The sequence below is a fragment of the Callospermophilus lateralis genome, chromosome 5 (assembly GCF_048772815.1).
Source record: "Callospermophilus lateralis isolate mCalLat2 chromosome 5, mCalLat2.hap1, whole genome shotgun sequence".
Classification (NCBI taxonomy): domain Eukaryota; kingdom Metazoa; phylum Chordata; class Mammalia; order Rodentia; family Sciuridae; genus Callospermophilus; species Callospermophilus lateralis.
In genome coordinates, this window is record NC_135309.1 from 19,412,609 (window position 1) to 19,426,959 (window position 14,351).

Sequence of the window (14,351 nt, forward strand, 5' to 3'; positions counted from 1 at the left end):
TATTGAATTCATACATGTAAGGTGTGTTGAAGACTACCTGCCACTCAATGCAGTGATCAATCAAAAATGTTGTTAAAAAAATGAAAACAAAAAAAAAATTTCTCCTGTTCATTAGATCATTGACCCAGTACCTTTATAAAACATGCTAAATCCCTATCATAAAGCATTGACTTCCTAAGTCTGTTAAGGACAGAAAACAAGGAGCTCACAGGTCATGCTGCTACATAATGCTCTATGACTAATCAACCTTCAGAGATGTAAACTTAGGCTGAGCAAAGGTAAGTCATTGGCACAAGTATTAATTTCGTCTTTTATGGTGATGTGAGCAAGCTATCCCAGGTTCTGAAAAGGGTTAATAAAATGACCTCGTAAAAGTGTCCTAAGATCTGAGGCTGAAATCACATCATGTGTTCATAGCACTCTTTTTGTTAATCACCCAGTAAATGAGCAAGATCAGAGCTCAGAGGATCTAGGAAAGAAAATAAACACAGGCTTTCACTCAGGGTGTGGCTGAGAATACATTGTAACACACGGTGCACAGGTAGGTCCTAGAAATCTCTCTCACAGTGCCCAGGTGCCAGCAGCAGCTCTGTTTGGCAACAGAGATCATGGATCATGCATGAGGTAGAGGGAGGTCTGGGCAAGTCAGGCTGAGTGAAAGGTCCTGCTTACCAATTTATCCTAGTGGCATAGAAACTATACAGGCTATGGTCATCATCTGGAGCAGAGGAAAAGAGACATGAGTCGGGTTCAGAGGGCAGCTTTGGGACTTGATACCATTCCTCAGATTCCAAAGGGTGATGGGAATCCCCTGTTCAACAAATAGTTATTAAATACCCCTGTGCCTGGCAGCATTGGCTGGAGTTAAGAGAGATGGAAACATAAGCAAGATACAACCTTTGCCCTCAGGGAGCTGATAGGGTATGTTCAGAGCTTCCTAGGGGGCACTTTCTGATCTGATGTGATGGCTTCAGTGGAGAAACAGCATCAGATTTTTCTAGACACATGATTTGAAAACTCACCCACACCAAAGACAACAGCAGCAGTACATCCAACCAAGCTACTCTACAACATGTTGCAACCTTTATATAACTCAAAAACCATGCTAAAATGAAAAGTCTATAAAGGTTCATTTGAAAACCAGCCAACTGGTTTTCAATAACAATAACAAATAATAACAATAATAGCAGCAGCAACAACAGCAACAACAAAATGAAGTTTCTTGTGTATAACAAAGTGTTACAGAAGTCACAAACCTATAATTTAGTAACATTTAGTAAGCACCAAACAGCTGACCCGAATCTCACTCAGTGTCATGTTTCTTCAATCAACAAGCCCTTCACTATCACAAAATCCTATACAGGCAGCCTCAGAAACACGCCTGTCTGTACAGACTGACTTCTTTTGGTTACACAGTGACTTGTAAAACGAATTAGCTGCCAAATGTCTTAACCCAATTTGCACTGAAAGCAGAGGCTAGAGAAAGGCTTGGGAACAAGTAGTTTATTTGTGGAATGAGTCAAAGGAACAGAGGTGAGGGACAGATGCAGAAACAGGAAAGGAGGGAATGCCAATTCAATGATAAGTTGCAGAACTATCCAAAGCAGGGGTAGCCCATGGTCTTGCTACTGGGTTCTTGAGAGGGGCCCTGGCCTGTGCATCTCAGGATAAGGAAAGAAACATTTATCATAAAACTCTCACTTCTGGCTTCTGAATCCATTGGTCAAGAGAATACCCAGGATGTTAACTCCCTGAACTTCCAGGGTTGTTTGCTTCTGATTGTCCTGGTCTTCAAGGGCATTTGAGTATCTCATTATCAGAAAAGTCCAGAGCCTGAATGTTGTGCAAAGCCTACTTAATCTGCTCTACAAGTGTCATTACAGAGACATTTAAATCTGGAGATTTTATCAACAAATGCAAACTGTTCACTTTTCTTGAGAAGTTGCAAGATCTAGGAAAGCTAGACCCGAATTCTGCAATGACATCCACCTACCAGCCCTGAGAGGTACGGCCTAGACAAACACTCCAAACCAGAAAGGTCTCCAACATGACACCTAGTTGAAAACTTGACCTGCTTAATCCATCTGTCTGCCCCCTCTGAATACTAGACTCTACCACTATTGAAACCATTCCTAGTCTTAAAGCACATTAACACATAATGGAGGTGGAGACCCAGTTTTAACACCATCTTTCTCTGCTGACTTCACCTTCCTACATAAACACAACTGTGTTTCTTCCTATGGTAGGTCCAAATTCATCATTACTGTTTTGACTTTGAGGATGTTGGATCAATTAAGGTAATTAATTGATTGCATGTTACATCCCCAGCCAGGTGCTCAAATTAAATCTTCACTTATAATGTTTAACAGAAGGTAAGCTGAGAAGCAGGGGTGCTAGAGGAATCAGTCCATGTGCCACTATGCTTCACATTTAAGAGCACATAAGTGGACCAGGGGAAAAAAAAAAAAAAAAAAATGACCTGCAACCCCATAACACACTGGCAACTGGTCGCCTGCCATGGCATTAGAACATACAGAATGAGCTCCTGGTTGGATTAATTGTACTTATTAAGCCAAAGAATGAGGAGGTTCTACTAAAACCAAGTTTTATGGGCTTCTGAAGGAAAAGTGAGATTCTATGTCTCTTTGCTAAGCATGAGAGCCTCTGCTCCTGAAATGCCATCAGTTAACAAAACAGCTACATTCTCTATAGTGGGTCCTGTCAGATAATGTCCTCAGGAGGCTCTATTCAAATCCCTGGAAATATTTTATTTATATAAAAAAATAGTTTTTTTGTTTGTTTGTTTGTTTAAAGGCAAGGAAAATGTCCTGTCCCACCATTTCCTGGAAGATGATGATTAGTCTGGGGTGGGGCTTGGGCTTCTTAAACCTCCCTGGGAGAGTCTAGCGCATTGCCACTGGTCCAGACAGAGATGGCTTGGACTGTGGCCAGGTTCCCTGTCCCCTCACTGCTCAGCTAGTACGACTCAGCACTCTGCAGCAGGCTCCCTGCTGTTCCATCTCTGGGTTTGTGAAGCAGAAAGTGTTAACTGGGTCATCTCTGTGCAGAGATTTTGCAATGCATACAAATGGGGATCAGAGTGCAAGAATGGAATAAAATGTCATTGTAAACTAAGGAGAATCTGAACCCACAGCTGCCAGGTGAACAGGGGTCTTTTTAAAGCTGATGTTGTCACCTGAATTTGCAGTCATTTTGAGAGGAATTTGTTTGCCCTATGGATATTTATCCTACAGTTGCCTGGATATATCTCTCTCTCTCTCTCTCTTTCTCTCTCTCTCTCTCTCTCTCTCTCTTTTGAGGACATAAAAGTAACATGCCTCTTTTCTATCAGTGTTCCAGCTGCAGCAAATAGATCCATAGAAACAAATTTAACCCACTGGAATTACTCTCTAAATAAATTCAACATTTTGGTTCAAAGTGCTACAAATAAATTCAGTGCTTTAATTCCCAGTACATGGAGCAGACCTCAACAGCACAAGGACACCCTGAGAAGCATGTATTACACAGTCAAGGTGGCAGTAGACATAGGGGAATTTAAAAGAAAGTGCTTCAAACTATTTTTAAAATAAAATGCATCCCACTGGGACAGCAATTGCCCAATGCCGACTATTCATAAATCAGGGGGAACAAAGAACAGCTTCACATTTTGTGTCTCTGGCCAAAGAAAAAGATCTAGGAAAAGAAAGAGAATAACAGGTTCAGTCGAACACAACGTGGCCCACCTGATTCTCTATTTCTCTCTCTCTCTCTCTCTTTCATTCTTGGAAAGATCTTTCTGTCTTGGAGAAAATGCATTAAACATAATGCTCATAGTAACTTTGGCAAAATATTCCAAATATTATAAAGGGCTGTTCAACATTATTAAATAAGTCTGTGTTGCACTTCTTTTTAATATCTTTGTGCACGCTCAGTATTTGCTCTGATTGCTCCCAGCAGAGATTTATTGCTAAAGTAGATCTGACTTGAGGTTGAGTGGAAAAGAAAGCAGTCAGTGCAGGAGGAATATTGAGTAACTTGGTGGTGTGAGAGAGTTTGGCTGCAGCAGAGAGGAGAGAGAGAGAGAGAGAGAGCTTGTGAGATATGCATGCCAATTAAGGTGCTCAAGAAAAGAACATGAATTCATTTCGGGGACACACCAGACCCCTCCTCTTCATATGTCCCTAGGGATGCTTCTGGAATTGCCAGAGCTGAAAATTAAATTATAAACCTAAAACATGACATTGAAAATGTAATGTCTCCTTTGATAATATCGGCGTGCTGATTCATCACTGGGCGGGGTTGCCCACTCCTGGACCCAGACTGTGAAGCAGGGTGAGGCAGACACTGGCAATCCCTCCCTCTCTCAATTTTCCTCAAGGTTTCCATCAGAACTATATCCTGTCACTGACTGCACATGCACTGAAGACACCTGACACATACAAGTGACCCTGCAGAGGCTCTTGTAACACGTGCCCCCAGCCTAGAAAGGGGAACAGTATTATTGACTTAGAAAAGCGCATGTTAATGCAATTCAGTGTGGGAGTGTGAAGGTATGTGGGAAAGCACCTGCGAGTTGGCCCTTCACAATGTGGGGGTTGGTATTGTCAAGCTGAACAGACATACCATTCATATTTTCTAAATGTTGTCCTTTTCTAAGCTTTGTTTTAAAGTCTTCTCATTAGAAAACAAGGCATTAATAAAAATAAATTCTCTTGTAGTTGCATCTATGAGTCAAAGCACAAAACTGCAGAGCACTTTGGCTCCCTACTTACAGGAGTCTTTGAATCCATGTACTGAGTCACTCATAAACAGAAAAATAACAATAACAGCCCAGTACAGGGCCCAGGAAAGTAGATGGAAGAGAGTTTCACCAAAAAGAAAGTATGGCTGAGCCTTGCAGGATGAATCGGTTTGGAGTAGGCAGAATGGTATTCTAAAGAGAAGGAATGGAGACAAGAAAAGCATGACCCTTTTGCATTTATAATAGCCTTCAGGGGCCTGGCATGTAAAACAAATGACTGATAAGGAGAACTCGTATGAGGAAACAGAAATGGTGTTTGGAGCAAACTGGAATGTGCGTGGAAAGATGTGTTCTTGGTTCAAATTTATAAATCAATCTGTGGGCCAAACAAAACATATCTACACCTTATATGACCTGCGTACATTAGTTTTGTGACCTCTGATTTAGGGGATAAAAATTAGGTCGACTTTTATGGGATAAAAAAAATGAAACTATCATCATGCTTGGCTAGATGTCTTTGCAAGATCTTCTTCTTCTTGTCTTCTGATTACCTTGTCCTCCTGTCAGTTCCTTATTTCTTTTCCTGGCACACTTTTCCTAGATGATCACACCAAGCTCTATGAAGTGATTAGATATCAACTCCTACAACTCTGTCCAGCTCAGGCCTCTCCCCAGAACTGCAAATCTGTACAGCCCATTAAACATCTGCACAGAGATGGACCAAGAACCCCTGAAATTCACAAAGTCCACGTTGATACAGGTCTTCTTAACTGGCCCAGCAGCACATCCCCTGCCTCTGGCCTTGGTGACCAGCATGGACATCACATCAGCTGTAAACAGAACTATAGCAATGTCCTTGGCTCTTCTTTCATCCTTCCTGCTGCTTATCCTGCCAACGGCAGAAGGTTCTGCCACTAAACCTCTTTAACTTTCCCAGTAAAGTCATCAACTGGCTGGAATAAAAACAGAGTCATTGCACACTCACACTTACACTCAACGCACAACTACTATGAGTTTCTGGCTTCTTTAGTGTGCGACAGAGGATGCAGAATTGCACGTACTGGACACAGAGGAGGCACAGGAGCAGCGCCATCTTGTTCCTATTTTCTCTTTGCCCTGGATCCATGGGAGATGCTCTGATGATGGTGCTGCTCTTTGCATAGGCAGAGATATAATGAGATTGAGAAAAAAAACTCCAAATTCTTTGATAATACTACATTTTGATACACTTTAAGTCTGTCATTCTAGATGAACTTGAACGAACAATCCATGCACTTCTACTTAAGGGGTTATTTACAAGCATTGACCTTTCCAATCTCTTTAAGTAAACTCAGCATCAGAAAGCCAATATTCTTTTTGCTGGGGGAAAAAAATAAGTCAATGCCCAAGAGTCCCAGAACAATATATCTGTCTCTACTTATACAGTGTCCTAAAAAGGCAACAACCTCTGTTTCTCAACCCTTCTCAAACCATCTCCACTATCCCAGTTCAGGCCACCAGTCTTGTTTCCTTAAAAGAAAGCCTCTTAGCTTACCTTCTTGATCTTGTGGTTCCCCTTTAATATTCCCCAAAAGCCAGAATTATCTCCCTGAGTTGCCTACCAATTCTAGCCCTTCTGTCCCTGCTCCATATTCAGCTAACCACAACTTCTTTTAAGTTCTTGAAGCAATCAGCTCTGTTGCCTCCATACCTTAGTGTATGCCACAGCTTTTGCCTGAACACTCTTTTGCCTCTCTGATGGCTCACTCCATCATTGACCCTGAATTGTATGCAGGGATGTCACAATTTGGGAGAACCATTCCTGATGCATAATTCCAGGTTAGATGTCCCTTTAAAACCACCCAGTATTGTCCCTTTCATAGTATTTAACCTATTATACCTAGTCACATATCTATTAGGTTATGCATCTTCAAAATTGCAATTTTTTTAAGTTTAGGGACCATGTTTGCCTCATCCACTGTTGTGTCCCAAAATTTATAGTGACCTTATATGAATCCCCATATTTTTTTAATTAACTTGAAGGAAGTAGCAAAAACTGGACCCTATTTTAGAATTATCAAATTAATTTAGTAATTATCAAAATTACTCATGATAAGCACAACATGCTAGGGAAGAGACTTAGAAAGGGAGGCCATATAAATGGAGGAGTAGTTGTACAGTATTGGAAAGCTGGAAGCTTCCCATGGAATGAGAAACTTGCACACATGATAAAGAAAGCAGGAAAAATAGGCAAGATTTTGTGAACATGAAAAGAAAGAATCAAGAAGAAAGAAAATAGTCTTGGAAAATTCCCTAAAATATAAGGGTTGTGATACCATTTACCAAAGTTGGGAAATGAAAATGGAAACATATTTTAAGGGAAAAAACTATTAAGTCTGATGCTTAAATCCCTTAATAAGAAATCTTTAGGAAAGTGCAAACAGAGCTAGGAAAGCCCATACAAGGGAGTTCTTAGTCTTGAGTGTCACTAGCATGAAAAGTGCATGTCATCAGACCAGTGGTGTTCCTCAGAGCAGGATCCATTCCTACAAGCTTCAGAGGAACTTGCCCTAAGTTATCTCTAAACACAAGGCAGATTTAAATTCAAGACAAGGCCAGCTAAAGTCATAGAGTGATAGAGGTGTTCATCACCATGCATCCCAGGGCTGGTCTATGTGAATGTTCCTTGACAATGTTGTTCTCAAGATAGGAGATGGGGGTCACTGGGGGGAAGGCCTCTGTCTAACAATGTTCCCAACAGAGGAGAAATAAGAGTAGTGATACCAGCCAGAGAGATCAAACAGATCTCTCTGAACAGAAAAGCCAAGAAGTATTGGTAAACATGAGGCTAGTTGTACGGCTAGATTCTCTAGAGATGTCAGTCCAAATATGATCTTTTTACATCATTTGTATCTGAAGAGCCCTTGAGGGGTATAGACAGTGACCTCAGGGGTCATGAGAATAAAACTGTTCTCTTAGGGGAGAGCTCCAGAGAATTACCACCAAAAAAGAGCAGGAAACAGAAGATGAGTTAAAAAAAAAAAAAAGAAAGAAAGAAAGCTAGATTTAACATTGAATGCAGAAATGACAGCAGATAATTATTTAAAGATTAACAACTGGGCAACTAGAAAGACTTTTGCTTAATGGCTAAAGCTATTGAAAAATATATTCCTGGAAGGGTAATGAACCTCAACACAGAAAATACAGATAAGATTGACTCTCAAAGTGGTGTGGTCTCCAAATCTCCATACATTAGAATGATGAAACTAGATTAATTTTCATCCAGGGATTATATGGATTAAGTTCTCTCTTAATTAAACTCATTCCTAAAATATATATTTATTTACCTGCCATGAAATTCACATCTCTGAAAAAATGTCTGCATCCAATGACCCTACCTTGAAGCATTTTTTCCAACCTTATTTTTTTTTTTTTTTTACTTGTAAAGTTTTCTGACTAGCAACTCTGTCACACGGTGTGTTGGCATCAGCTGACAGTTGTTAAATGGTATCTTTCATTCCTTTCTAAAAATAGGGAAATAATGTGTGAGTTATGTTCATCTTTGAAAGCAAAAGGTATGGTGCACAGGGAGTCAGCCACATTCCGTCAACAAGCTAGAAGCACAATTCTGGGATGGAAGATGACAGAAATTTTTCAGCTCATGGGAATCAAATCCAAAGGGGGCGGGGGGGGGACCGATTTCTGTTGCACAGAATATCATGAGTGTTGGAGAGTAGGAGATCCCTACTCCTGCTGGCAATAGGATTAAAATGACAATTACCACAAATATCATCCCTAGCTTATATTCACCATTTAGGAGAAGAAAGACAAAGGCCACCTCATGACAAAAACATTATGGAAGGAAGTGAACCCAATGACCACAGGAGATGGGAATAAAATAAAAGTTAGGCAATGTTCTAACTTGGTCCAGGTCACCCTGAGAGCTCACAGCAGTTTAACTCTGGGTTCTGCATTTTTAACTCTACTACTATATGCCTCCTAGATGAGGGAATAAGGATTTAAGTTAGTCAGCAAGAAGATTACAGATCAGAGAACATGGAAAGGTTACAGATTCTCCTTTTCTAAAGATTTTTCTTTTTTTTTTTTTTTAAACAACAAGACCACCAATGATAAAAAGAAGTCCTTTCATGAGGTAAAGAAAATAAATTGAAGGCAATCTTCTCAAGATACATTTCACCCTTCCAAATATTAACCAGCATCTTCAACTTCACTAAAACCTGAAAGTTGTTCTTTGTAGGTAAATCAAAGTACTGGAGTTTTCAAAATACAATCATTATAACCATGATCTGGGGATAGGAAAAATGTAACTATTTTTAAGATGGTGATAGAAAGAAATGTTTATAGGTTTTCAAAATGCTTCAACAATTACCACATTCATTAATTGAATTGATATAGTCAATATTTTATCCAGATTACCAGTGGTTCCTAGTTTTCAATTTATTAACATGGATTAAAGGGCTGAGGTTGTGGCCCAGTGGTAGAATTCTTGCCTAGCACATGCAAAGCCCTGGGTTCAACCCTCAGCACCATATAAAAATAAATAAATAAAGATATTGCATCCATCTACAACTAAAAAAAATAAAAATAAAAACATGGGTTAAAAATTTATGCTATGCCAAATTACACAGAGCAAAATTTATTTTATCCAAATTATTTTAAAAGTCCTAGGAACGAGAATTAATTTATGAAGTGCCCTAACTAAACTGAGTCTAAAATATGTATGTGTGTGTTTACGTATTTTTTTTTTTAAGTGCAAGGGAGAGTTGGTGAAATTTATTGCTTTGCTAGAACTGATTGAGAGAAGCGATGCAAGCATACTTTGAAAAATCCAATCTTCTCCCAATTCTTTCTTCAACCTTGACCCAAACAGACAGTCTGAGGTACAGAGAAAGAATTCAATCTCGGCCCCCTCTCAAGAGACTTGAACTACTAACTGGAAAGAAGGGCTTTTTGAGGAATGAGAAGCCTGGCTGAGCTCTCTGGCCCACTGGGCCTCGGCTGGCACAGAAACCGACTGGTTCTGCTTACCTGAGCAATATCATTTAGATAGCAACACCTTTCTTGGTCAGTGTTCCAGGCTGAGAGGTCGTGCAAAAAGGTGATCACTCTGAGGGGGACAGAGAATCGGTGCTGACAGCCTGGCACTCATTCCTACTCCAGGAATTTTTTTCCTGTAGTGGTGTTCGGTGGAAAGGATGGAAAGTAGGACTGGTCTAGGGAGTCTGGGACTACTGTGGAAATGGAGGGGAATGGATGTCAGTGTGTAGGGGGTTGCTTGTATTGCCCATGATATGCTCAATCAGTGTTAGTGACTGCAGTTTCTGCATTGCTAACAGAGATTTAAAGCTGTGATCCTTATAAGGCTTGAGAGTTGAGCTTCATAGAACCTCCTGAGCCTTTGACTGAGGCTGTCCTGATTTGTTTTTGGTTTGTTTTCTCTCTTATTTGGCATGTGACCAAGCACAATGGTATAAAACACAGCTCTTGAAATAAGCTCTCCAGGTAGGAAACCGCTCATCTCCTCCTCCTATGTTTCTGGCCCTGGTTGGTTTATTCAATCACACACAGATATATCTCAGTCTCCTAATTTGAAAAAAATGGGAAGTAACAATGGCATCTATGTCGGGACATTGTTGTGAGTTCATACAAGCAAAACACTTAGATTGGCACCTGACACTAAGAAAGTATTCAACCAGTGTTAGGATTCTGTTGCTATTCTTATTGTCCTTGCTTGATGCTACTAAAAACTATGTAGATGGAGCACACAGTGCCGATCGGGGTCACAGTTACACAAATATGCCAAGGCAGAATTCGTGTCTAATATTAGGTAACTATGCCACACAAGAAGCAGTGTATGACACACCGATCCACACATTTACTTCAGAGTCTAAAAGAACAAGCTGTACAATCTGCTGGGGAACTCAGCCTATCTTCATTATTCAAAGTGGCATCTTTTTCACAGGTTGGATGGGGGCTCTGTCTGACCAGGTATCAGACTACTGTTCACTTTTGTCAGGCGCATTAACTCTGGGACCACTAGGATACTATTCAGGGCAGAATTAGTCATTTACTAATTACTAATTACTCCAGCGGCCACAGACCTAAGGTCAGCGATTCTCTCCCTTCACACCAGGAGGATCCAGTATCACAGAGGCCAGACAGGTAATTTGCATAGTTTCTACCTAAGAGGCCAGCACAGAAGAAGGCATGGAAAGATTCTGTGTTGCAAGCAAACAAAGCTGGCACAATTTGATGGGAGCTTCCGTGAGCTCCTCCTGGGAGCCCCTGGACCCTTCCTCCTGCTGGGTTGCAGCAGCTTTCTGGTTAGATACCTCAGCAGGCCTCTGGGGAGCTGGACAAGGTCGGACTCTGGACCCCACATCACTTTTACAGGTTGGCAATTCTTTTCCACTCTGAGCATTTGGAGAGCCAGCCAACTGTGTTTGCCAAACTTGCTTGTATGTGAGAAGCGTGTTTGTTTTATGATCAGTGTCTTGGGTTTTAAATAAGAATACTGCAGGAGATGATCCTGCTATGATCCTTGCTAATGTAACTCCAGGCTAATAAGTGCTGAGATGATCCTGCTCTTTGATTTCATGAATAAGAAAATAAAATGGGAAATGCATGACATTTAAAAAATTATTGTTATTACTGAGTGTAAAATTTATTTTAACCCTCTGTGTAGTGGCTCAGTTTCAAGTTACATGTGCTGTTTGCCAGATTGTATCTCCTGTTCCTCCCCTCCTTAAATATGTGCTTATTTACTTCCTGCAGAGTTCAATTTTAGAGCCCATCAAAGTAGATCCACTCAGACTCTGACTACATTTTCATGCATAAATTCATAGATGTCTTCAGAAGGAATTGCACTTGCATATGCAAATACTTTCTGATGCCTTTTCATTTCTACTTTTGGACTGCACAGTTTTTAATTCATGCAAACACATTACACAAACAAATATGGGCTCAATAACAACACGCGGCATGTGTGAATTGTTAATTGCAAAGCTATGAGTTTGATATGGCCAAGCAGCCTCCATTATTATCAATGGAGGAGAATAAGATTAAATAGGAAGAATAAAGGTATATTGGAAAATAAAATCCCAGCACTTGGTTTTGTTTGGTGTAAATATTAATAAGGGGAAAGATGATGGGCCCATCCGCCATTCAACAATAATCTGGAATCTACAGCTTGTTGATCCAGAAGTCAGAATGCACCTTTAATGAGGCCTAGGAGGAAGAGTATATATTTCAAGACAGAAACAAAATACAGGCAGCAACACCACAAACAACACAGAAGCTCCAGCAAAAGATAAAAAGCTTTTCTCCACGTTGGGCACACATCACCTTTCAAAATACCAGAGTTTCCTCCCAGTGATGCTCTTGGAAAGAGCCGACAGGTGTCCTAATTTCTGCATATTGGAAATGTAAGCACTCTGCTCATTAATTAAGCTTGGATTCTTCATTTTCTCCCCCACCAATTCCCACTACCTACTACCTGGGGTCAGGTGAATACTTAACGAAGTAAAGCACATGTTGGAGTGACTTGCAGATCAAACACATTTGATCCAGAGCAATTTTCAAGCAGTCTCTGTCCCTCTTTTCTAGTGGAGAGGGATCAGTATGTGTTTCATTTTCATGAAGACTCTGGTACTCAGAAAATCAGAGTAAAGATTAAATAAAAATTGTTCCCTGAAGGACACATAATGGCAACAAAAATATAATTTCACTGTTTCTCTGTTGATTTTTAAAAAATATTCTGTTAAATTTAAAAGCGGGAGGCAGGATAAAATGGGAGGATATGACAACATGTTTTTGGAACAATATCTGGACCCTAGATTTATAAATCTTGGGCATAATGCTAATTAATAAGATGCATATGTATATTTTCTATAGAATAAAGAAAAGCAAAAGTAATTTAAGAACTTAAGGAAGCTAAGAAGCTAGGAATGTGGTTCTGAGCCAAGACATCTCATTAGGAATCAAACAAATTGATTGTCAAGGATGCAGAACAGGAAATTTTAAAAACTCAAAGCTATAAAATGAATGACGTAATAACTCAGCAGAACAGAGCCTAAACTTGTGGTGCAGGCAGCGTGACCCTACCCCATGCATTCCCTGCAGTTTGAGGATTTACTTGTAATTTTGCTGGGTGAATTACGTGAACTGCACTCAAGGTGAAGCTGGTACTCAAAGTGAAAGACATGGAGCAGTAAGTGGACTTCACCACTCTGCCTCCGGCCCTGCACTGCTTCAGTCTGCATGCCAATACATTTGCATGACCCTGGACAAGTGATAACAGAATTCTTCATGGATAATGACACCAAGGAAAAGCTAATTATTAGCACCTGGAAGATCAATATTTATACAAAAGAAATCAAAGTATTATAATACAATTAATGCTTGATGAAAGCAGAAGGGAAAAAATTATATCATGGGAAACAGGTAATAACATATATGTGCCACCTGTGCTCTGGAACATAAAAGTAAACTGTATAACTCATAGTTAACACCATACTTTGGTGGGGCAAGAAATTATATGCTATTATACAAAAGGTGTTCAGATGTTTTTTAACTGACACACAACATTTATTCAAAGAGAATCTAATTGAGAAGGCCAATTCATTCCAATTCATGAAGCAGTAGCAACATGAGCTCTTGGAGGCTTGCAAGTGGGATTCCAAGAAGAGAGTCTAAACAACATGGATCAGCTCCTATTCCTCAGGCAGAGATTCAGTATCATCTCAGGAGTATCTTTTATGTAGCCAAGGACCTGCTGTATGTGACATCCGTCAAAACCTACCATAACAGGTCTCTAAAAGCAACCATTGAATTGATAAGGAATCAAGTGTGCAGGACCAAGGATGCATCTCTTAGTTCCCATGGGAGCTGAGCATGGGAAAAGGAACCCTCCTACTAAACTAAGCCCTGGTGGGCAATTTGCTTGCCAGCGTGCCTTTCCCCATTTCCATCAGCCTCAGTCATCTGCCTGCTATAGGCCAAGTCAAGGATTGAGAAGGCTTGGAGCCCATCAGCGGGGCAGCGCTACCTACCTTGTCTAGGAAACTCATCGGACTCCCGGTGAACGAGGTCGGTGACTCTGTTTCCATAGTGCATCCTGCTGTCGTGGTCATAGGCCTTTAGAGTCTCACTGGAGCTGTAGGACTTCTGTGTGGGCACACGGCAGTCCTCGCTGTCCAGGGAGGAGCTCGTGTAGCGGCACTCTTTGCCACACCGTCCTCTGGTCAGAGAGCGGTGTCGCCGGTCCTTTACATCCATTATTCCAGAATACTGATGCTTTCAGCAAAGTCAGGCCTGAGTCTTGGCACCTTTCACTTTCCCACCTAAAAACATCAAAGGAAAAACCCAAGACTGTGACTACAAGAAATGGTGCCTTCTGTCTGACTCAAGTTTGCTTAGGCAAGCTTGGTGAGCTCCACACTAACTCTTGCAAAAGCTCAATGTCTACTTAAACAGTCAGTATAAATACAAGAACTTGATACACAGTAAATTAATTTTCTTGATGTTTAATTTAATAGATTTGGAGGGAAAAGTAATAGCAAAAATACTCATCTTTTGATTTTTCTATATGTGTACAAATGACATGATAATT

General features: G+C 40.5%; 1 protein-coding gene across 4 annotated transcripts in view; it reads right to left on the reverse strand.

Annotated features, from left to right (window-relative positions):
• Positions 1–14,017, reverse strand: part of Tenm2 (teneurin transmembrane protein 2) — an 884,372-nt gene extending 870,355 nt beyond the window's left edge. For all 4 annotated transcript variants that reach the window (XM_076855696.2, XM_076855695.2, XM_076855694.2 and 1 more), the window contains exon 1: positions 13,792–14,017. In XM_076855696.2, the coding sequence (XP_076711811.1) occupies positions 13,792–14,017 (226 nt within the window). The remainder of the gene's footprint in view (positions 1–13,791) is intronic.
• Between the last annotated feature and the right edge of the window lie 334 nt (positions 14,018–14,351).